The following is a 22,901-nucleotide window of genomic DNA, read 5'->3' on the forward strand; positions in this document are numbered from 1 at the left end:
GGCAGAAAATATGGGTATAAGATGAGAGGGAATTAAATATAGGGCAAGGCCGGTGAAAAGAGAAAGAAGGGGGCTACTGGAATTTGCTCTTGGCAGAGTGCCAGTGTGGTTTAGGGTTCAGTCATTTATGTGACATCTGATCTGTCCCCCGTTTCTGTCGTGCCCTGGATGCTTACTGCAGCCGTGAGGCATCAGGCTGTTTATTCTGCTCACTGAGCTCTGTTACTATGTGCCAGCGACAAATCAGTATCGAGGCATCACATTGCTAAAAGGGATAGTTCAACATTTTGGCAAATTGGCCCATAGGTTTGTTACCTTTAATTGTCAGTGCAAGCTGTTTTTAGAACAGCGGAGCAGAGCCACGAGCTGCTCAGAGCTACGCTACAGAGACGGAGTTGTTGTTGAGGTAAATTCATGCAAAACCACTGATGTGCGTTACCATCGGGGGCCAGTTTTTCGGCAAGCAGTCTCTGCATTTGCCTCGAAAACAACTCAACTCGGTTATTATCTCATAGCGTGGTGAATGTGCAGGTCACAACTTGTCCACCAGAGCGTTGTGGAGTTGTTGGATTGTGTATTTGATGAGTTTGATGAGGGAAACCAAGAAATTCCATTAGCCTCCATAGCATACCTCTGAGCAGCTCGCAGCTCTGCTCCACCGTTCTAAAAACAGCTTGCACCGATAATTAAAGGTAACGAACCTACTGCATAGGGATTATGGCAATGGGCCAAATTTCCAAAATATTGAACTATCCCTTTAACATTGATTATAATCAGCTCTTCAGGACAGAAGACACAAGAACAAAGATGCAATGAATATTGAATATGTTAAATTCTATTCATAACTGATATTTCTTTCTTTGTGCTAGCTCAGCATGAGGGTAAAGCAGACAGACAAAAATAAGTTACTTCCTACAAGGCAAAGTTTCATGGGACAGGAACATGATGCTGTCTGATGAGAAAAGGCCGTTGTTTTCATTTGAAGGCTTTAACTGTGAACCACATGCAGGGTGTGCTCAGTTTGTACAGCAGCGTAGTCACATCCAACCATTGTCTTAAACTATAAAATGATGCATCAATGGTAACGATAACATGAAAAGTGAACATTTGAAATTTAATCACACTGCAGTAGTCATATTTGGAGTGTGACTAAATTAATAGATTGCTATTTTTTTGTGTGAATATTGTACTGTCAGAATAACATCACTTGATATGGAATGGGACAGAGACGATCTGTAGATTTAAAGGCAAGGCAAGGCAAGGCAATTTTATTTGTATAGCCCGTTTTTACAAACAGTTTGTCTCAAAGGGCTTCACATGGCATCGTAACAACATCCTCTGTCCTTAGACCCTCACATCGACTGAGGAAAAACTCCATGGAAAACCCTTTTAACTGGGAAAAATCAGAGAAACCTCAGGGTGAGCAACAGAGGAGGGATCCCTCACCCAGGACGGACAGACGTGCAATAGATGTTGTTACAGACAAGAAAACAGTTTACAGTTTGTCACAGAATGTGCGAAATATGGAAATGTTAGCAGGAGTTGATGAAGGCAGTCTCTGCTGAAGGGGGGGGGGGGGGCAGGGAGATCTGGCCCGCTCGATGGGAGGACTGGGTGGTAGACTGGTCCATGGGAAGGGAGGGGAGGCCGGTCTAGCAGCAGGGGAAAGGGCGGGAGGGGGGCGATGCAGGCTGCGGCTGGTGCAGAGAGATGGAGCTCCGGTGGATCTGCGGAAACACAGAGAGAGTGCGAGACACCAAGGCCAAACTACAAAGTACAACAGAAAATGACAGTTCAAAAATATACTGAGGAGAGGAGAGGAGAGGAGAGGAGAGGAGGGGAGAGGAGAGGAGAGGAGGGGAGAGGAGAGGGCTCTGTGTAACCAGATGTGTCCCCAGCAGTCTAAGCCTATAGCAGCGTAGCTATGAAATGGTTCAGAGCTACCTGAACCAGCCCTAACTAAAAGCCCTGTCATAAAGGAAGGTCTTAAGTCTAGACTTAAATGTAGTTAGAGTGTCTGCCTCTCTGACCCATGGAGAGAGCTGGTTCCACAGTAAAGGAGCCCGGTAACTGAAGGCTCTACCTCCCAGTCTGTCTTTAGAGATACTGGGAGTCACTAACAGACCTGCGTTCTGGGAGCGGAGTGCTCTGGTAGGACAGTAAGGAATGATTAGTTCTTTCAGATAGGAAGGAGCTTTATCATTAAGAGCCTTATAAGTCAGCAGAAGGATTTTGAAGTCTATTCTAAATCCTACACTGAAGCCAGTGGAGAGAGGCTAAGGTGGGAGAGATGTGCTCTCTCTTCCTAACTCCTGTCAAAACCCTCGCTGCGGCATTCTGGACCAGCTGGAGACTCTTTAGAGAGTTTTTCGGACATCCTGACAGGAGAGAGTTGCAGTAGTCTAGCCTAGAAGTGATAAATGCATGCACTAGTTTCTCAGCATCACTCTGGGAGAGAATATTCCTAATCTTAGTGATACTGCGCAGATGGAAGAAGGCGGTCCTAGTCACGTGTTTTATGTGGGAGCTTAAGGAAAGGTCTTGGTCAAAAATGACTCCAAGGTTCCTGGCGGTTGTACTCGGGGTCAGGGTGATGCCATCTAGAGTAGCGATCTGATTAGAGAACGTGTCCCTGAGATGTTTAGGTCCAAACACAATGACCTCAGTTTTATCTGAATTCAGTAGCAAGAAGTTAGAGGACATCCAGGATCTAATGTCTTTCAGACAGTCTTGCAGATTGATGAGGCGGCTTCTGTCATCTGGCTCCATGGACAAGTAGAGTTGCGTATCATCCGCATAACAGTGAAAATTGATTGAGTGCTTCCGGATGATGCCACCTAATGGGAGCATGTAAAGAATGGGGACATATTATGGAAATATCACTATTTGAAGGCTCTTTAACAGATATTTAGGTGTTTGTCTTGCCTTCTGCCCCCAAAATGTGAGAATTGACCCAAACAATCTGTAATGTTCAGGCTCCCTAGGTTGAAATCCATGTGGTTTTATGAGCTGTTCCCTCAGTTGTCTTCCAGTGATGTAACTAGATTTCGAATTTGAATAATACCAAAGTCCTTCTAGGCAATATAGAGCGTCTCTGATAATCCCACCCCTACCTGAGACCAGTAGAAGGGGCGGGGCAAGCAGTGGTTCATTTGCATTTAAAGGGACAGACACTGAAAGCAGCCGTTCTGAACAGGGCTGTTTAGAGAGGATGAAAAGAGCTGTGATGTTTGATCCTTGGGGGATTTTGACCAAAGCTTGTCACAGACGTGTCTTTAAGACACCTGGGGACTATTTTAATTTGTGGAAAGGGGGCAGAATATGTCTCCTTTAAAAACCAGCAGTCACCTCATGATGACAGCAGAGGATCAAACAGGTCATCAGTTCTGTTTGAAATGTTGAGCTTTTCTATATGTAGCTCAACATTTCAGCAAATGTTCTGTGGTTATCATAATTAAGAGGTGGTGAACTGACCTGCAACCTTTGTTTTCTTCAGACAGGACTGTTCAGGTTGTCCAATGAAGAATTTTTCATTCAGCCTCTGGAGAAGCCGAGTGATGACACGTCAGCACCACAGGCCCACGCCATCTACAAACGCCACGTACCCCCCTCCCCCTGGAGTCCAGTGGTACAGCCCATCTCAGGGAAACAAACTCTCAACGGTACCTGTGGACTCCAAAGTAAATGCCTTTTTTTTATCTCTCATCACACACTGTGACACCTAAAAGTTTTACAATACTATCAAAGTTTGTATTTGTTCTGTGAAACAGCTCAGCAGCATTGAGAGTCAGCACATCAGGATAGATAGCTCACATTATTCTCAGTCCTCTTTTATTCTCATAGACATTGAGCCTGAATGAGCAGAGTGAAGGTGATGACTGAAAAATAGTCTGTCTCTGGCTGATCTGCAGAGGTCAGAGGAATAAAAACATTCAAATCAAGTCACTGATAATTCAGCTTCTTAAAGTTCTGATTTGGCTGAAATGACCCTGAATATTAAACCTTGTGCAGAGCTTTGAGTTTATGAATAGATTATTAGAACTTGAGCGCCTGTTGCCACATGAATTAGTTTCTTCCAGATGTCACTGCAGTGGTGTTTAATAATTTCTTAGTTTTTCTTTAGTGAAAAGTCAGACTCAGTTGTTGGGAATGTTGTGGCCGTTCAGTATCTGTCAGTCAATGCAAACACTGCATGGACATTTTTATTGACAGTATCTAGCCTACACAAAAATGGACAATATGCACTAAGATTGGTTTGATATCCAAAGGATAGAAAGATCTTATTCATTTCCTTAGTTTCTTGTGTTTAATTCATGTAATGTTGAATGCTCATTTTAAAAGTGTTCAAGGTTTGGAATAATGAGTTAAACTTGTGAAATATTTGCAATGCAAATTATACAATAACAGTCAGGGGGATTCAGCTTGTCCTCTGGGTTTAAGAGAGAACTCACTACAGTGCTTCAGTGAACTGAATCTTAATCGTGTCCTTTTTTAAAACTGTCAAATCGAAACAATCGCATAAAGGTGATGAAGTAGAAAGTACAATGTCAAGAAAAGAAGTTCAGTGGAAGTGGAAAGTAAAATTAAATGGAAATACTCAATTATAAGTCCCTCAACATAATATTAAAAAGATAAAGCTCTAAACCACCACAGCCACATAAGACTATTAAACTGAAATAGTAAAGTCTGTATTAAATAAGTCGTTCTTATTTTTAATTTATTATGTAACTATTTAAATAACACCTAATATATTAACCTGTGACTCTATGTGGCAAGTTGAAACTCAAACCTGCTTTGAAAGCGTGCGCTGCACTTCAGTAAAGTTTAAAATGTCTATTTCTGTCTGGCATCCTCAGATTCCCATCAAAGTCTTGAAGACAGCGAGAGACAGCGGGAGCGCTGGGAGCACCGGCAGCAGAGAAGGAGGAGAATCCGTCAACGCTCAGTCAGCAAAGAGAAGTGGGTGGAAACACTGGTGGTGGCCGACCCGAAAATGGTGGAGTATCATGGGAGCAAAGCTGTGGAGGGCTACGTCCTCGCTGTCATGAACATTGTAAGTCTGTGAAGTCAGCAGTAACATCACTGTGATGTTTGAACATAAACACAAGTTTCAGTTCATTCAGTTTCCTGTGAGTAGCTAATGACTGATGTGCTCCTTTTAGTTCCCACTGAAACGTTCTGTTGTTTGAAGTGTGTTTTTACTTCTGGCACAATACTACAAATGAATAATATTTGAGTATTAGATGATGAACCATGTCCCAGAAATCATAATGAAGGTGCAGGCGATAAAATTGTAGTTTTTCGAAATATGATTAGAGTGCTTGAATTACACAGTCGAAGCTAAAACTGCAGAGTAGTTTCACAGATTGAAACAAAAAAAAAAAGATCCTCAAGATGTTTTGAATGCAGAGCAACAGGATGTCTGAGCATCTGCCCAGATGTTTTGGATGCTGCTGCTGTTTGAGACCAGATTCAGTTTGTTTTTCTGCCCTTGTGTCAGGTAATACAATGGCTAGATTCAACTTTTTTCATCTACGTATATATATTTTTTCAACCGTGACCCTGTAGCCCTTCACAAGAAATGTTATTACTACCTCCTAGTTAGGGGTTAAGTAAACTGACTCCTCTCGCCTGGTATTGATTAGCACATGAGGAGCTTTTTCCAAACTGTGTAGTGCAGCTACTGAAAATGCTATCAGAAGGCGGAGTATCAGGAAAGGGATTTCACTGATGGAGAAGCCCACGGATTAACTGACTTAACAGACAATAATACACAGAGGAAGCAGCCATTATTCCCCACATCCTCTCATGGTTCTTTACGCTCTGGCTTTGAACTTCCAAACAATTCGGTTATGTGAAAAGAATCTTGCGCCGCTTCGAGGGAAACGGCCTCTTACACGTGTCCAAACAGAAAGTAATGGCACCATCTTCCTCAGCCATTGTCGCGTCACGGACGCGGTCTTGAAGTTGTCGACTTGTTGAGAGGTTTGTGTTTTCGTGCTCCGCCGTACCGTACACTCCCAGTGGTTTGATTTACACACTTGTAACAGCCAGAGGAGTCAATCTCAGCAGAATGAAATTGGAAGCCCCTTTACAGAAATAGCTCCCAACTTCCTTTCACATGGTGATCCAATGGTAAATTATTGTATTTCCTCTGGGATATGTATTATCGCTGTGTGTTAACAAACAAGCAGACCCTAAGGACATACAGTAAATATAGATGCAATGGGAATTTAATATTAGGTGCAAATGCACATTATGTGACTCCAGATTCAGAGGAAACATATAAATTAACAGCACATTGTTGTGACAAAAGAAAAATCACCGGCTTTAAATAGCTGCTGCTCTGGTTTTAATCACAGGATAAACAATAGAGAAAAATGTTTGTTTTTACTGATAAGCTTAAAAAAAATCCTGTAAAATAAATGTATCAAGACGTGCACCAAGAATATCTGTGAACAAGTGCTTCAATGACAGACAATGGCTACAAACAAATGAACAGATTTGATGAATTAAGTTCTTTATGTGTCAGAGCTGTTGGGTCTCGAGTGCCTCAGACACACAACCCAGATAGAAGGGTTTGTATGTTTCATGTTTTGCCTGACAACAAGAAAAATGAAAGGAATTTGACTAATGAGTGCTGCCTTTCTGTGTAGTGACTGAACTATCACATTCAAGTGGTTGTGTAGAGTATAATTGCAATTTTAACATCACTTGTGCACATGAAAAGTGATAGTGTTCATGCTAATTCAAAACTGTAGAATTTCAGCTCAAAAAACTAGTACAAGGTGAGTTTTCTCTTTTTTGTCCTTTTTTTAAAGGGAATTATTTAAATGTGCTAAAGTACCTTTTTATTTTCCACATTAGTGTAACGGGGCATAGAAAATAACACCTGCAATTACTCAGAGTTGAAAGGTTTGCACTGAAACATGATTGATATTTGTGTGGTTGACTCCAAAGTGTAAAAAGTTAAATTGATAAAAAGCTATAATCATAGACTGTTAGCCCCTAAGAGCCGGAGGCCATGGGGCTTTAGACTTTTGTGTGAAATAAATAGCTCTGAAAGATACTCAGAGGTGTGAATGTTGTTAAAATGCTGGAGGCACGTTTTCATATGAGGCACAAGGCTGTTCAGAAAGGTTATTCTTCTGAAAGACTCGGGTCATGTTGTAAATTGCATGAAGGAATGAAAACTCCCAAAACAGAAAACAAGATGCTTTTGAAAAGTGAAAATATTTCATTCAGAGTTTTTCAGTTTAGAGGTAATGTGTAAAGTGGATGCATTCTGAAATGGAAATCCAACTGTCAAAAAGTCAGATGCCAGAGAAACTTTTTCTTTCAAGATATTGTGTTGGTTACACAATAGAGGGCAGCGTATTGGATGGAACACATTCCATATCAAAACCCTTTGTCCATATGTGATATATATGATTATTTTTTTCTCTTTTCTGTAGGTGGCAGGTCTGTTCAGAGACGCCAGTATTGGAAATGCAGTCAACATTGTGGTTGTTCGACTCATCCTACTGGAGCAGGACGAGGTAAACACACACTTGTGTATGTTAAAGGGATAGTTCACTCAAAATTGAAATTTCACTCATTATCTACTCCCCCTCATGTGGACTAAGGGCTGGGAGAAGTTTCAGAGTCCTCCGTGGCTTCTCTGAGTTACAGGGGGTCTCGGCGCAGCACTGCATGTCCATTTAACGGTTGAGAACGGAGCTCACTTTTCTTCGTCCAAAAAGACACACCAAAAAACATCCAAATACCTCCATACTGCTCGTCTGTAATGTCCCTCTTGTATTGAAGCCCCAACATGAGAAATTGTTCCGAAAAAAATTAAATAAGTTTATATTTTAAGCTTGTTTGTTCTGGAAGCTCCCAGTGTCTCAGTTCACTGCTTTGCCTGTGTCTGTGCAAATCTCGCGTGATTTGCATCGACACCCAGTTCACGCTTTCGCAAATCCCGCAAGATTCCGGCAGAGCAACACTGGGAGCTTTGGCTACAAACAAGCTTGAAATATAGTCTTATTTAATTTTTTTCGGAACAATTTCTCATGTCGGGGCTTCAATACAAGAGGGACATTACAGACGAGCACTATGGAGGTATTTGGATGTTTTTTGGTGTGTCTTTTTGGACGAAGAAAAGTGAGCACCATTCACTACCGTCATATGGACATGCAGTGCTGCACGGAGCCCCGCTGTAACTCAGAGAAGCCACAGAGGACTCTGAAACTTCTCCCAGCCCTTAGTCCACATGAGGGTGAGTAGATAATGAGTTTGAATGAAATTTCAATTTTGAGTGAACTATCCCTTTAATAAAGCTTTTAAGCAATTAAGCTTAATTTGTCATAGACAGAAAAATGTGGATGTGTGTCGTAAAAATGTGAGGACATGCATAGGTGGATGTCTAAAAAGTGTTTCATTTCAAAATAACATGTAAGAAGTCCAGATTAATTCATATGTAAACCACAAAACCTAACCTATCTGTGCTGTATTGTTCAGACCATTAAGAGGGCATTAAGGTGCTGGTATTTACCGTACACACACGAGCCTCTGTGTATCTCTCCTCTCATGCAGCTCTCAACAAGAAAGCAAGTGATGCTGAAGGCTAATCCTTTGAGCAAATTCAAAACATATACACTGTATGTGACACAGGTGAAAGACATTGTTAAAAGTTTCAAGGTTAAACAACATGAATTCTGATTTTAAAAGGATCAACAGAAGGAAAAAGCAGTGAGATTCATCTGAGTGTCTGTCTTCTGTTGTCATAAAGTGAATTGCAACTTTGCCTAGAAAGAGTGTCAAGTTCTTTATCTCAGCTTCAATGCTTGTTTTTTGATGCTTTATATTTGGCATATGTAAATACGAATCAGACCTTGAATTATTTTATACAATGAAAACAAAACAATTCTTTGTAGATAATAATTCCTAGTAAAGTAAAAAAAAAAAAAAACCTAAAAGTCACCATATGAGTGGTGAATGTCATGTCTCAGTTCAACTTGTAGTTTATGAATGGCACCTGTGTTACACAGCTTCCTGATTGCACACTTCACAATCACATTTTGAGGTTATTCCTGTTTGAAATAATTGCAGCTTTCATGTCACTGCACACAGGCAGCACTTACCAGACTGAAGGTAACTGTATCCTGCAGCAACATATAATACACTAAAGATGTGGATGACGCAAATAAACACAACTAAGGTTCATACAGAGGAGTATACAGTATACAGTAGGTAATCTGGTGACTAAAACGCACAGTGGTATAAAACACTTAGTTTTATCTGAATGACGTACTTGTGCCCACTTAGACTCACGCTAAGAGCAGTGCTGCTGCATTTTGTAGTCATTGTGTAGCTGCCCATTTTCTACACTTAGAGTGCATTAGCGGGAAACGTTATGATTGGTTTTTCCTTTGTGCTTTCTTCCCTTCATCTCGATGTGACATGTGGATGACAGGATGACTTAAAGATTACACACCACGCTGACAACAGCTTGAACAGCTTCTGTAAGTGGCAGAAGAAACTCACCATGAAAGGAGACGATCACCCGCTGCACCATGACGTAGCCGTTCTGCTCACCAGGTAAGAAATCGACTGAGCTCTCTTTGTCTACACACCAAACATGACCATGACTTCCAAGACTTGCTATGAATAATTTGTTTTTGTCACGTTGTCCTATACAAGTGATTGATATACTGATTTAGATTGTTGCGGAGAGCAGGATCAAAGCTGCATGTATCTCATCACAAACATCCTTATCTTGTCGACTGTGCAGCCCACATGTCACCAGCAGTGAGTGAGTGATATTGAATTAACACTGCTGTTAACAACTAACCTGATGCCTCAACAGATGAACTGCAGGTTCAATGAGCGGATTTAATTTTGCGAAATGGAATCAATGAAGTCAGTTCCAACCATTCTATTAATTTACCGGGATCCTTCTTATCACACTTCAAAGAACTCAACTTTTTTTCTCCTTGCATCACCTTAGAAATTCAAAGAAACATCAGATAAAGCAGTTTATCATGTATGGGAGAAACACAAGCTACAAAGATGAGTTTGGTCAGAGTTTGTAGGGCATACAGTAGTGGAGCCAATATCTGCAATGATACGTACACCGGTCAGTAGAAACCTATTGTTGTAGCTGATTGGTGTTTGTCAAATTGAGTCACTTAGTAATTTGATTTGAATTTTTTTCACCGTTTATATTTTGGTTCATTTAAAAAAAAAATTATATATAAGTCACAACATGAACACCAGTCATCTGTTTTAATATTATGGCTGATCGGTGTGGTACATACACTCCCACACATGCAACAAAGGTTGCTGTCCAGCAGGGCCGTCGCTAGGAATTCTGTGCCCCCTGAAAGAATACTAAAGTGGGCCCCTGACTTTTCCACCTTTTTTCTTAGACTATGTATGTATTATCATTTTTTATTTAGCCTACTTTGTTTTGATGCTAATGCAGCTTTAATATGAGTATTAGTCAGGGTCTAAGCAGAATAATTCAGTCATACAAAGATTAGACTACTGTTTTTTGTTTTTTTTGTGGGCCCTACTGGGCGCTGGGCCCCTAGAATTATCATCACCTTTCTCCCCTATACAACGGCCCTGCTGTCTAATACAGAAGGAAAGAGATTTTGTTCACCTTTGCTCTGTTGCAACAAGTGAACTTGGGTGAAGGTAGAAAAGTGTTCTCTAGAGACTTGTAGCATGAATCTGCCACACCGCCTTTGTCCTTCACCCACAGATCTGTCAACACTGAGGACCTGTATCTGTCTTAGTCTGTCTCATCAATCCCACATACACATCCAATTCACTCTGTGATTGACCGCCTGTGCGAAGATGTGAACTTATTGCTGGGTTTTGAACTTCTTCATATAGCTTTTTCATTTCTCACACAATCATATAGAGTGTAACCCACATGTTTGTGCGTTCAAGCGTAGTTTGAATGTAGGTCAACCATGTTTTTGGCAGCAGTTGTGTCTGTCTACACAGGCTGTACTTCAGCTGCATTTTCACTTGTTCCTCTCACAGGTGTCTGACAGGACAGATCCATGTCTGTTTTCATCAATCCAGCTGTCTGCACAGACTCACATTTTTCATACGCTATACACACGTAAACAACAACCAAAATGTATGTGATTAACTTTATTCATCTAGCACCTTTCAACAGGAAAGATGTCCCAACATGCTTTACAGAGGCAATAAATAACTGCAGTGGTTGTGTATGTGGCTGTATGTGTTGGTGGTATCGGGCCCCTCCCTTCCAATCAGTCATGGTTTGAATACCACAGTGTATCCGAGAACTGTTGCTCTCTCTGTGGTTCTCGTTGTAGTCACAGTTTACAATTGTCAGATGACTGCTCTCATCAGGATAACGCACCAGGGGCCTCATTTATCAACCGTACATAGAAAAGGTTCTAAATTCTGGCGTAGGAATGAAACTTAAAATGTGTGTAAGTACAAAAAAATAATCCGTAATTATCAAACGTGCGGACACTGGTCGTACGCTAGTACACTAGTATAATCAGTGATGATAAATCCCACCTGTTCTTAACTACCAGGCTTGTGCTTGGTTAGGATCATTTTTTGGACCCCCTCGAAAACGAGATGGTACATCTCAAGGGGTTTTATCCAAATAAACGAATTTTCAACATTTGCATTCAGAAACGCCTATGGTAGCAACAATAATAATAATGCGTGAATGGATTTTTTCCCCCACACCGAAATCATGGCCAAGAGGGCGAAGAAGAGGAATTTCTCTGATACTGAGATTGAGGTACTTGTAGGAGAAGTTGAAACAAACCAAAATATACAGTTGGGAACACTACAGTAAATGCAGGTGTGACCAACAAAAGAAAAAATTCTGCGTAGGAGAAAGTAACAACTGCTGTTAATTCTGTTGGGTCAGAGGAAAGATCACTCTGAGAAATAAAAACTGTCTTTTATAGCTCGTCACACCACTCATTCAACATGTCTGCTAAATTACTAATTGAGAATTTGTATTAATAAGGAAACAAGGAACACGTGTGAAGTTTGAGATTGCTGAACACTATGACTCCTCCACTGGGTTCTATTTGTAGTTTCACTGTTCTACCACTAGATTTTGTGTGTACGCATGGTCAGAGTTGTGCTTAAATTTACACACGTTCCTAAGCACAAGTACAAGTTGATGAATTCCATATTTTGCGTGGGAATGTTCTTACGCACATATCTGTGCGTACACACGGTTGATACATGAGTCTCAACTAAAAAGTGAAATTGATGAGAATTGAGATTTGAACAGCAAATAAGGATGTGGTGGAACAGTCAACTCTTTTTCAACATCTTGTGGAATCCAAGATGTGAGCACCTAAGTCAAGGCATTTAGTATTCCAGTTGTAGTCTGGTGTTGGAATGTAGTGCACAATAGGGGTGTGTAGTGTACACTGGGGAAGGGGATGGACAGTACAGTTGTTAGTAGCTTAGGGAAGGTAGAAATGGCGACTGAGCGACTGATGTGAAGTCTTGTAGATGGTTGGGATGCTGGAGGACTGAGTGGGGATCAGCACTGCAGAAAGGATTAATTGGTGGTTGACTTCAAAGTGACTGGTGGGTCAAAAAAAAAGAATATTGAGGGAGTTTGTTTAAATATGCAAATTCAGTACAAAAATGAATGGTATCTGGCCTCTTTTCCTCCATCGTATCTCACTCTCTCTTCCTTATGATGTGCTTCTTTCAGCTGACTCACCAAAGAAATCCTTCATGCTCTCTGTCCTGTTCATCCTCCCCAGCTGATACATGATCAGTCATTTAATATTATTTACCCACTGCCAAAAGCTGCTGTTTTTCTGTTGTTACTACTTTTATTGTCTCTGGCCCCTCAAAACTGACTATTTTGTTTCCATCAAGTTCAGTACAGAAGATGTTATGAAATCTTTTCATTGATCTGAAAGCACATTGTTCTGAGAAGTATTTGTAGTGTGTGATCATGTAACTGTAAGATGTGCACTGTGGTAGAAACAACACCTTTTTATTGAAGTGAGAAGTTGAAAGTCTTTATTGCCCACTGCCGTGGAAATTCATCTGTGGCCTCATAAGATAAAAGAGACATAGTAGTCACAGATATTCACAATAAAATACACAAAGACACACAAGATACAAGACATGTGTTATGAAAGTTATGTACATTCCTATAAATAAGTAGTACAAAAGACACATTAATTGGATAAATTAATGTCATAACCACATAATGATGATGACATCCAATAGTCAGGATATTTCCATAGAAACAAGAAAGTTGATGCTGTCACCAAAGTCAGAAGAGGATCATTCACTTTCCTCTGTTCTCCTCCACTGCCTCCTTTTCCTTCTTTTCTTCTGTTCTCCATCATCTTGCCAGTCAGATTACATTGTTTTGCCTTCTGACCGAAAATCCACCTTTGCTCTTCAAAGGAAGGACATCTGTGCAGCCATCAACATGCCCTGTGAGACTCTGGGTCTGTCCCATGTGGCCGGGATGTGTCAGCCGCATCGCAGCTGCAGCATTAGTGAGGACACCGGCCTCCCTGTGGCCTTCACTGTGGCTCACGAACTGGGACACAAGTAAGGCTAAATGCACACACACACACACACACACACACACACACACACACACACACACACACACACACACACACACACACACACACACACACACACATAAACGCATAAACAGACAGAGGCACATACATTCTGACATTCTGATTTATGTTCATCTTATCTAATGATCAGCATAAAAAAGTCTGAAAAAGACTCATTATATAGATTTTTATTAGATGCTGATTTTTGAAAGCACGTGCACTGGTCCACTGTCTCTCACACACTGTTTTTCATGTATGCTCACGTGTGTAGTTTTGCAGTCTCAGAGCTTTGAAAGGACATATGATGGTTGTGAATGAAAATATGATTTAATACTGAACAAAGATGAAATGTTATTATTGAAATGTTATTATTATTTCAGATAAAAGATAGAATAATACAAAGTTTATTTGGCTCTACTCTCACATTGTACAGTACAGACTGTAATATTAAGGAGTATATCAAATTCTAATAGGAACATGCAGAGGTGCCCATTGTCTCCTTTCCTACGTCAGTCCATTTATTTCCCCCTTCAATTTGCAATTATAATCACATTCTCTTCAGACTGATTGGGAACAGTGTGTGGCTGATAGCTTCATTGTATTTGTTCATGTCGATTGTTACGGTGCATCTGAGCCCGAGTCCCTTATTCTCCACCATACATGTGCGTGTTCGGCAGCCAGGCCTGAATAAATGCTCAGGGTTTCTATATGTTGAGTGCATGAATGAGCTCTGGATTGACAGTTAGCCCACTGTGAGTCCCAGGTGGACTGACAATAGGCTGGCAAAGGCTGGGTCTACTGTACTAGCATACCAAAGTCTCATGGTAGGGGTTCTTTTTGAAAAGAATGACAACATTTGTATGGTTTTTTTCCGACTATTTCTTCCCCATATTTCCATAATTAGACTCAGTGCTGCTCTGGTCGTAGGTCTTCTCCCTCTGATTCTAGAGGACAACTCATTTCACACATTTCCCCAGTGGATTGAATGAGCCAGAATCAGTTGTCGTTACTTTGTCAAAATGTCAAATCATCTGACAATGAGAACAATTTTTACCTGCTATTTAATCAAATGCTTGACCAATAGAAACATTGTACATCATCATCTGAGCATGAGCTAATATTTATTGAGTTTGACCTCAAAGTGTTGGACTAGTTTGTCAAATTTTTTGTCAGTGATGAATCCACAGAACATTTTTTGAGTTAACTAATGTGCAAACACTGCTGAAATGTTGATTTGTTAAACATTTTTTCTATAATATCCTGAAAATGTACATACAGCAGTGTTTTTCAACCTGGAATTCAAATGGGGTCACCTGAAATGTCTAGTAATTGATAAAAAATAAAATAAAAAGACTGATACAAATATTTTTTTAAACTAATTATTATTCTTTTTAAAATTATGATTAAAAACACCACAGACAATCTTAAATAACTGTATTCTATATTTTGACTTTCTCAAATATAAGTCGAGGTCAAACAAAATGCAACATAATAAAATCTGAGCTGTCACAACTTGATTGACCAGGGTCGCCAGAAATTTGTGATGTCAAAATGGGGTCACAAGCAAAAAAGGTTGGGAACCACTGACATACAGTAATGGTGAAAAGAACTATATAGAAGAAGTGCATCCAGCAGCCACGAGCAGAAATGAACCAGAAGGCATCAAATTCTCACTGCAGGTGTCATTCTTGTTGCTGAGCTACCTGAGGACAGTGATTTTGCAGTGTGAAAGAAAAAATTGCTGTGCTTTCTTTTATCACCGGTGTTCACAGATTCATTGTTCCTTAATTTCTTGATTTTTTGCAATGTCTCAGTGGCTCATTACCACTGCACTCACAGCAACACATACAATCTCACATCTAACAGGTTCAATGTTGTAATCTTTGTATAAATCACAGACACACATGTATTTGTTGATATGACACAATACAGATGTACTGTACTATGAGTCGTGTGTGTAACATGTTGTGCCCACTCAGTTTAATTGCCCACTCTGTGGGATGTGCTCTTATGTCACAGCTTTGGGATTCAGCATGATGGCAACGGTAATGACTGTGAACCCATTGGGAAACGACCTTTCGTCATGTCTCCACAGCTCCTGTACGGCACCTCGCTGCCCAGGTGGTCACGCTGCAGCCGCCAGTATATCACCCGCTTCCTAGAGTGAGTGTCAAACACGCTGTATGTCTGCTCTGCTATCTGACATGTGACATGTGTATATTAAAGTTAAAGGATAATTTCCGTTTTTTACAACCTGGACCTTATTTCTAGCATAAAATACGATCATTTTACTCACCCAGACAACTTTGGTGTCATCTGGAGCCCCGAGAACACGGGGCACGCAATGCAGCCTCTAAATAACACATACAGTATTTAGAGGCTGCATTGCGTGCCCCGTGTTCTCGCATTATACGGATATACGCGCCGCTCCACTGGGGCTAATTTCGTCAAACCGACTCCAAATGACACCAAAGTTATCTGGGTGAGTGAAATGATCGTATTTTATGCTAGAAATAAGGTCCAGGTTGTAAAAAACGGAAATTATCCTTTAAAGCATATATGCCAATGGTCTTTGGAAGCATCCAGGTAAAGATCTCAAGGGCAATTCGTAAACAAACAGTTTAAAGGGGAATTTCCGTTTTTTTTACAATCTGGACTTTATTTCTAGCATAAAATACGATCATTTACTCACCCAGACAACTTTGGTGTCTTTACAAGTCTCTCCAACGAAATTAGATCAGAAAAAATTAGAAATTAGATAACACATTATCTGCCGCGAAACTCGTTCATTTCACAAATATTTAGTTATGATAGGCTAGTGCTATTCCGCTCTGAGGCCGGGGTTAGCTGTTATCAACATCCGGGGTCTGTAGGTTGACCTACTGACCTCTGACCTGGATGATGTCATCTCCGACCGCCGCGCAACACGTCTTGTTGCTACCGCTAATGCTACGGTTCGTTTCTGCGTGTTTCTGACTTGTCAACAAAATGAGCAGCTGGATGAAGTTCAGCTTCCACAGGCTTCCTCTCCTCAACCTGGACTCACTAAAGCTCCGGCTAGTTGAGATAAAAATGGACCCGAATGCCGAAGCAGAATGATTATTATCAGAATGAGCCGGGCAGCGGTCGGAGATGACATCATCCAGGTCAGAGGTTAGTAGTCAACCTACAGACCCCGGATGTTGATAACAGCTAACCCCGGACTCAGAGGGGAATAGCACTAGTGTATCCTAACTAAATATTGGTGAAATGTTTCTCGGCAGATAATATGTTATTTAGAGGCTGCATTGCGCTGCCCCGTATACTGGCATTATACAGATATACGCGGCTCTCGGCTGGAGCTAATTTCGTCAGAAGGACTTGAAATGACACCAAAGTTATCTGGGTGAGTAAATGATCGCAATTCCCCTTTAATCAGTACAGTATTGACCTGTGTACAGTATATATAGTGCATGGTGTGTATGCATGGAAGCAAGAAAAACTGAGGAACATAAGATTTTCACCAGTAGCTGAGGTTTTGAGAACACTTTCTTCCTGGATTTCTCTTTCGCTGTGATGACAGGTTTTCCACCTGTCATCTGAAGTCACAGCTGACTGTTAATATAATGAATAGTCCCGGTCATCAGCAAGGTTGAAATACACAGGATGTGATACCTGACATGCTCCATGGCTATAATTACTGACAGCAGCTTTTCACATTCACATCAGAGTACCTGCTGATCTAATAACAGCGCACTGCTCTTTTTCTCCCTTTAGAGCCATGTTGATTAGACCTGAACTGACCTTGCTAGAAGTTGCTTAAAGTAAAAGAAAGTTACACAGTTGTGGGAGGTTTGTGCTAATAAGATGTAATCTCAGTATTCCTTTTCTGGACCATTAGACTTTATCCAGCTCCTTTAATGATGCAACAAAATCAATTTTGTCCACTAAGTGTTTCAAACGTCTGGCAACTGGATATGTACTCCTGGCTCCAACAGGACGTGTGTTGAATGTCTGAAATATTTCACTGTAGTTGCCCCAGTTTCTCTCCAGGCATCTGGAATTCATTTAGTGGGTGTTGAGCTACTTGACAGCATTGTGGCTTCTTGTCTCGGCTGGACAAAAAGGGCCACAGGCCGATATTTACACCCGTGGGAGTTTGCAAACAAAGGTCACTGTTTTTTTGTGTTTGCATAAATGTGCTTTTCTCTTTTTTTTTACCAAAAGGAATTGCCCGGACAATATTTTGTGGGATTGTATTTTTATCATATATCAATCAGTGTTCTTATTTAGCATGATGCTCCAAGTGCAGCTGTGGCTTAATGAAACTTGGTGATTGTATTTTGAAGTCTAGTATGATGAACTGAAATGTTTGAGAGAGAAAGATTTAGCTGCACCTGTGGCACAAGATAAGAGGGAAAGAAAAACTAAAGCCACCTCTTCTTCTTCTTCTTCTTCTCACCCCCCCCCCCCCCCCCCCCCCATGTGTTGAGGCTGTAGTCCTCAACACCGCAGCCCCGGTTCGAATCCCGCGTCGAGCGGCCCCTGCGTGTCCTTCCCCCTCTCTCTGCCTCCCTTTTCCTGTCTCTCTCTCAACTGTCCTGTCAATTAAAGGACGAAAAGCCCAAAAAATATACTAAAAAAAAAAACACAACTTTAAACCAAACCAACGGTACATGCTACAGTTCTGCAACTTTCACCAAAATGTCGCCCCAATACTTCTGAAACCTTTGTCCACTTAAACTCATTACAAATTATGAAGTCCATCACTCTGTTTCTTTTTTTTCAAAAACTATAAATGTATTAAACCTATCTCTTCCCACAATTTTTGCTCAATTGACACCAAACTGGCTAGAGAGCATCTTCAGACTGTACTCAAACTGAATACTGTTAAGATTTGTCCCACTGTGAAAAGTGTTTGTCAGCTCTGTAGCTCTGCTGTCCAACTTCAGATGCTGCAATAGCAGTTTTACTGTGTGAGTGTGATGTAATAGCATATTTACATACTAATGGTTGTGTCCTGTGTTAATGAAGCTGGGGAGAATTAATGTAGGACACACTGTGAATGTTTTTTGGAAAGTCCTGGTTGTGTTGTCACAGTAATCCACCTGACTGCACTGTCCTCTTGTCAACAGTGTATTAACAGTCAGAGTGACCTCAGCTGCTTCATGTGTAGTGCTCAACATGAGTGTAGCACTTTGCTCTTGTTTCCTGATGCAGGTAAAAGTTTATTGCTGCTAATAAGTCTCATGCTGAGTGGACATTTTGACAGAGTGGAAATGACAGTAGAAAGTAATTGTTGACAGAGCACAGCGGTCTGAGACACCACGGACAACACTAAGTTAATTTGTTCATGATCCAGAATGAGTTATCCTACATTATGGTGAAAAGCAACAGTCTTCATGAATAAAAAGACCAGCTCATCATTGGTGACTGAGCCAGCAAAACAAGAAAACCGCCCCTCCCCCTCCCCCTCCCCCTCCCTCCTCTTCTTCTCCCTCAGTATCTCAGTCCTTTAACCCCCACAACTAGCGGCCCACTCCAACCACACCACACTGATCATTATCCACACATGAGACTTGACCGGTGATAGTTGCCCTCCCATCTCATTTCTAGAAATGCCAGCATTTTCCCCCATTTTCTCTGTTTTATCTCTCTCTCTCTGACAACAGGACAAGGCCTCTATTCTACTGTGTGAGGCTGTAGATGCCCTGTGAGCCTCTTCTGCTCGCGCTGCTTCAGAGCTTCGGTCCGTAGGTGTCATTTTATGTGGAATGTAGAAGGTCACGCTAAGCTGAGTGGTTTAGATATTATCACAGAGATGGTCGACTGAAGAGAGCCACTCTTTGATGTCCAGAGGAGAATTTCCAGAAAGGCCATGGAGACTGAGATATTTCACACATAATGTAGCATATTTGGTTCTGATCTATATGAATATTAATCACTGTTAACTTCAACAAAGAGTGCAATAATTGGCATAAACATTTCCAGGAAAGCTGGACTTGACAAAGACCCTCATGGCCCTCTGGGCTGCTTTTCAGCCCAGAAGCGCTCATGGAGAACATTTTAATTGCTGTTGTTCATTAGTCAATGTGAGGTCATCTTACATTAATGATTTCCTTGTTAAATGCCAAACAGTCAGACTCCATGTCTTTAAATCTGACATATCGAAATGTTGAGGGTAAATAATTTTCGACAGAAACTGACAGAATCCATGTTGGAGATGGAGCCGCACACAAACAGGTGAAGAATGATCCGACTGCAGCTCCGCTCAGTTACATGGAGCGTTTTTACATCTCTCAGCTCACTGTCATGATTCACACTCACCAGTCCCAGCAGTGATATTTTGAGATTCAACAACAAGATCAGAACCTAGTGTGTCTCTGGATCGCCTGGATGCCAGTGTGCAAAATAAGACATGGATGAGATGAAAACAGTTTTGGATCCGCTGTAAACAACAGTGTTGTATTAATCTGCCTGGACTCAGCCCTGTACCGCTTTACTGGAGAATTGGATACAGTATGTGAGCACAGAGAATGAAGCTGTTCTTATTTTGATATTTTGTTGTTTTTATCGCTAAATCTGCCTCATCAAACTAAGGAAATTTGCAGGGCTGTCCCAATTATCATATTTTGATAGTCAAATATTCCTGGACATAAAATCGGTCAAAATCGAAGCATTCAGATTCAGATTCAGAAAACCTTTATTGTCCCCTGCACATAGCAGTGGAAATTCTACGTGTGCATACTGTACGTGGGCATAAAAGAAACATAAAAACACAGTTTAGCATAACCTAAAACAAACAACAAACAGATACATAATGACACAAGCAAGATACAGAATGACACAAGTAAAAACAGAATAAAAACCTTAAAAGAACATTAAAAGATTTCATAGTGAATTATTGATGATGTTGACGGCGATCGTAGTGGAAATAATGAAAGTAATGGCAAACAAACACTGCATAACTCCCAAATCAGGCAGGTTTCCAGGATGCCAAGTAGCCTACTCATTTTAATGTAACAATTGCTGATGAGAACTGGCGTCAAAAAGGAAAAAAGGAAGAAAAAAAAGAAACTTTTTTTTTTTTTTTCAGAAAAACATTTGCAAAAACGCAAATTCAAATGTTATTTGTGTGACTCAAGGTTTTTTTTTCTCATACCACTCAGCTCCACTCCATGCATTCAGGTGTATTAGGTTAATTGGTAATTCTAAAAGTGTGAATGTGGGCATGAAAGACGTGACACAGAGGCATAAACCTGTTCAGGGTGGCTCAGGGTACGCTGCAGGGCTAATGGACGGATACACGCACTGTGCAAGGTACAGACTGTTGATTTGATTGCAGCTTCTATGGCTTTATGCTAAAAGCAACACAAAATGCCTCACAGAGGCTAAAAACAACAACGAAAAGAAAGACAATGATCAAAGAGAACCCAACAACACCTGTCCTGAGGCAAGAAGAAAAAGCCACTCAGGATCAGTTGAGCAGAAAAAAGGTGTTCTCTCTATATTCATTTGAATCACAGACTAAGGTTCAATTGTGCACATGTTTCCAAGCAGTTCAATATCTCAAAGTGTGTTTGCTTTAACTCTTTAACATTCCAAAAGAGTATCTTTAAATTAAAAGCACACAGGAAGTGGATGTACATCAAAACAATGGAGCAGAGAGGTCGGTGAAAATGAAATTGCTTTTAATCATATTCACTCTTAATACGTCAATCTGCACATTTTAATTAAACAGATATTTTTAATGTAGCCTGATTTTAATTGAACATGATTGTTTCTGAAGATGTTAACAAACACTGCAGCAAAAACAATGACATTTATGGAGAAGATTACTTTTTATTTATGAATGTATGGGTTGTGTGTGTGTGATTTGTTTTTAATAAATATCTGAAATTAATTTGTGTTTTTACTTAGCATAGTTAAGCTACTGACATACTGTACAGTTGTGTTATCGTGAACATTCAGTATGACAACAGCATTTTTTTTTATTTTTTTTTTTATTTAACCTTTATTTAACCAGGAATAATCCCATTGAGATTCAGAATCTCTTTTGCAAGGGGGTCCTGGCTCAAAGTAGAGCCTGTCAGCTGCTCCATGGCTCTTTATCCTGTGTATTAGGGAATCGAAAGACACAAGATGAATATTTTCTGTCTTTCGACCTTTTTAAGTGTACTGTATGTCAGTCATCATAAATATTGTGTATAGGCTACATACAGATTACAGTTAAAAGCCCAGGCAGACACAAGGCGTTGGCAGATGTTGGTGTAGCAGGTCCGCTGGCAGATTTGCTGATAAAGTGTTTATTATAATCAGAATAACAGTATTTTCCAAATGTCATAGATGGACAAAAGAATGAACAGGAAAGTGAATTTACGCTACAATGCAATATATTTTCTAAAGGTTACGCTTTTCACCAATCATGTGCTTTATTGAAGTTTGAGTCCACTTATCTTTTTCATTATAGCTGATGTATCTGTTAATACGACACTGCAATTCACATTATTCATTTTCCTGGAAGACTTCATTATGATCAAACGTTCTCTGAATACATTCACCTTGGTAATTGCACGATGTAAGAGATTCAAAGATTCATTTTTTTGTGTTGAATGTAAAGTAGTGGGAGGAAGAGCATGTGAAATGGTTTCCTAGATAAAGGCGCCACACTTTGAGTATGTGTTTGTGACAATCCTGTGCATACGTATTTGAAAGGAGATTTACAACTTTACCCAAATTGACTGAGGGAGTATAAGGCATGATCTGAATAGTAAAACCCAGGTATACACTGGTGCTCTGTCACACTATATAGATGATGGCTTCCCAAAGTTTGAAATGTGACCTTTAATTTGAGTGCCCCATCAATCCAGCCACATTGCTATAAATGACCTAGTTCCAGTCATATTTGAGTTTGAATGGCAGGTCTACATCGACAAATCATAAATGCAGAGAGTCAGTTGAATTTGTGTGTTTTTTTATTTACTTATATTTGAATCTTCATATTTATGCCCTTTTGCCTTTTTATCTTTAATCTCATCACTCTGGTCAGCATTAATAGTTTTGAAATGGTCACTATAAATACATCTTTGTGTTGACCTGACAGCAGCTGCCTATAGGACTCCACCTGTGTTGGCAGGAATGTGACCTGCATCCCCTGGCATGTGTACACATGTGTACATACATGTACCTGCATTGTTCAGTTTTTTTTTTTTCATATTTTTTGTTGATGAATATGCAGAACTGGAACAAAGGCAAAGGCTAATACATGAAAGCAGTGCTAAATGAGGGTTGACAAGATTCTTACTGTGTCGTTGCTTC

The 22,901-nt window shown here is 40.4% G+C and overlaps 1 protein-coding gene across 1 annotated transcript in view; it reads left to right on the top strand.

Moving 5' to 3' along the window:
• adamts7 (a disintegrin-like and metallopeptidase (reprolysin type) with thrombospondin type 1 motif, 7) overlaps positions 1–22,901 on the top strand; it is a gene marked incomplete at its 3' end in the record, with an annotated part of 95,875 nt that overhangs the window by 21,983 nt on the left and 50,991 nt on the right. Inside the window, exons 3-8 of the mRNA XM_083993075.1 lie at positions 3,497–3,680; positions 4,857–5,053; positions 7,455–7,538; positions 9,458–9,582; positions 13,438–13,587; positions 15,624–15,767. Of these exons, the coding sequence (XP_083849201.1) occupies positions 3,497–3,680; positions 4,857–5,053; positions 7,455–7,538; positions 9,458–9,582; positions 13,438–13,587; positions 15,624–15,767 (884 nt within the window). The remainder of the gene's footprint in view (positions 1–3,496; positions 3,681–4,856; positions 5,054–7,454; positions 7,539–9,457; positions 9,583–13,437; positions 13,588–15,623; positions 15,768–22,901) is intronic.

This window comes from Trachurus trachurus (genome assembly GCF_905171665.1).
Source record: "Trachurus trachurus genome assembly, chromosome: 3".
In the NCBI taxonomy this organism is placed as follows: Eukaryota; Metazoa; Chordata; class Actinopteri; order Carangiformes; family Carangidae; genus Trachurus; species Trachurus trachurus.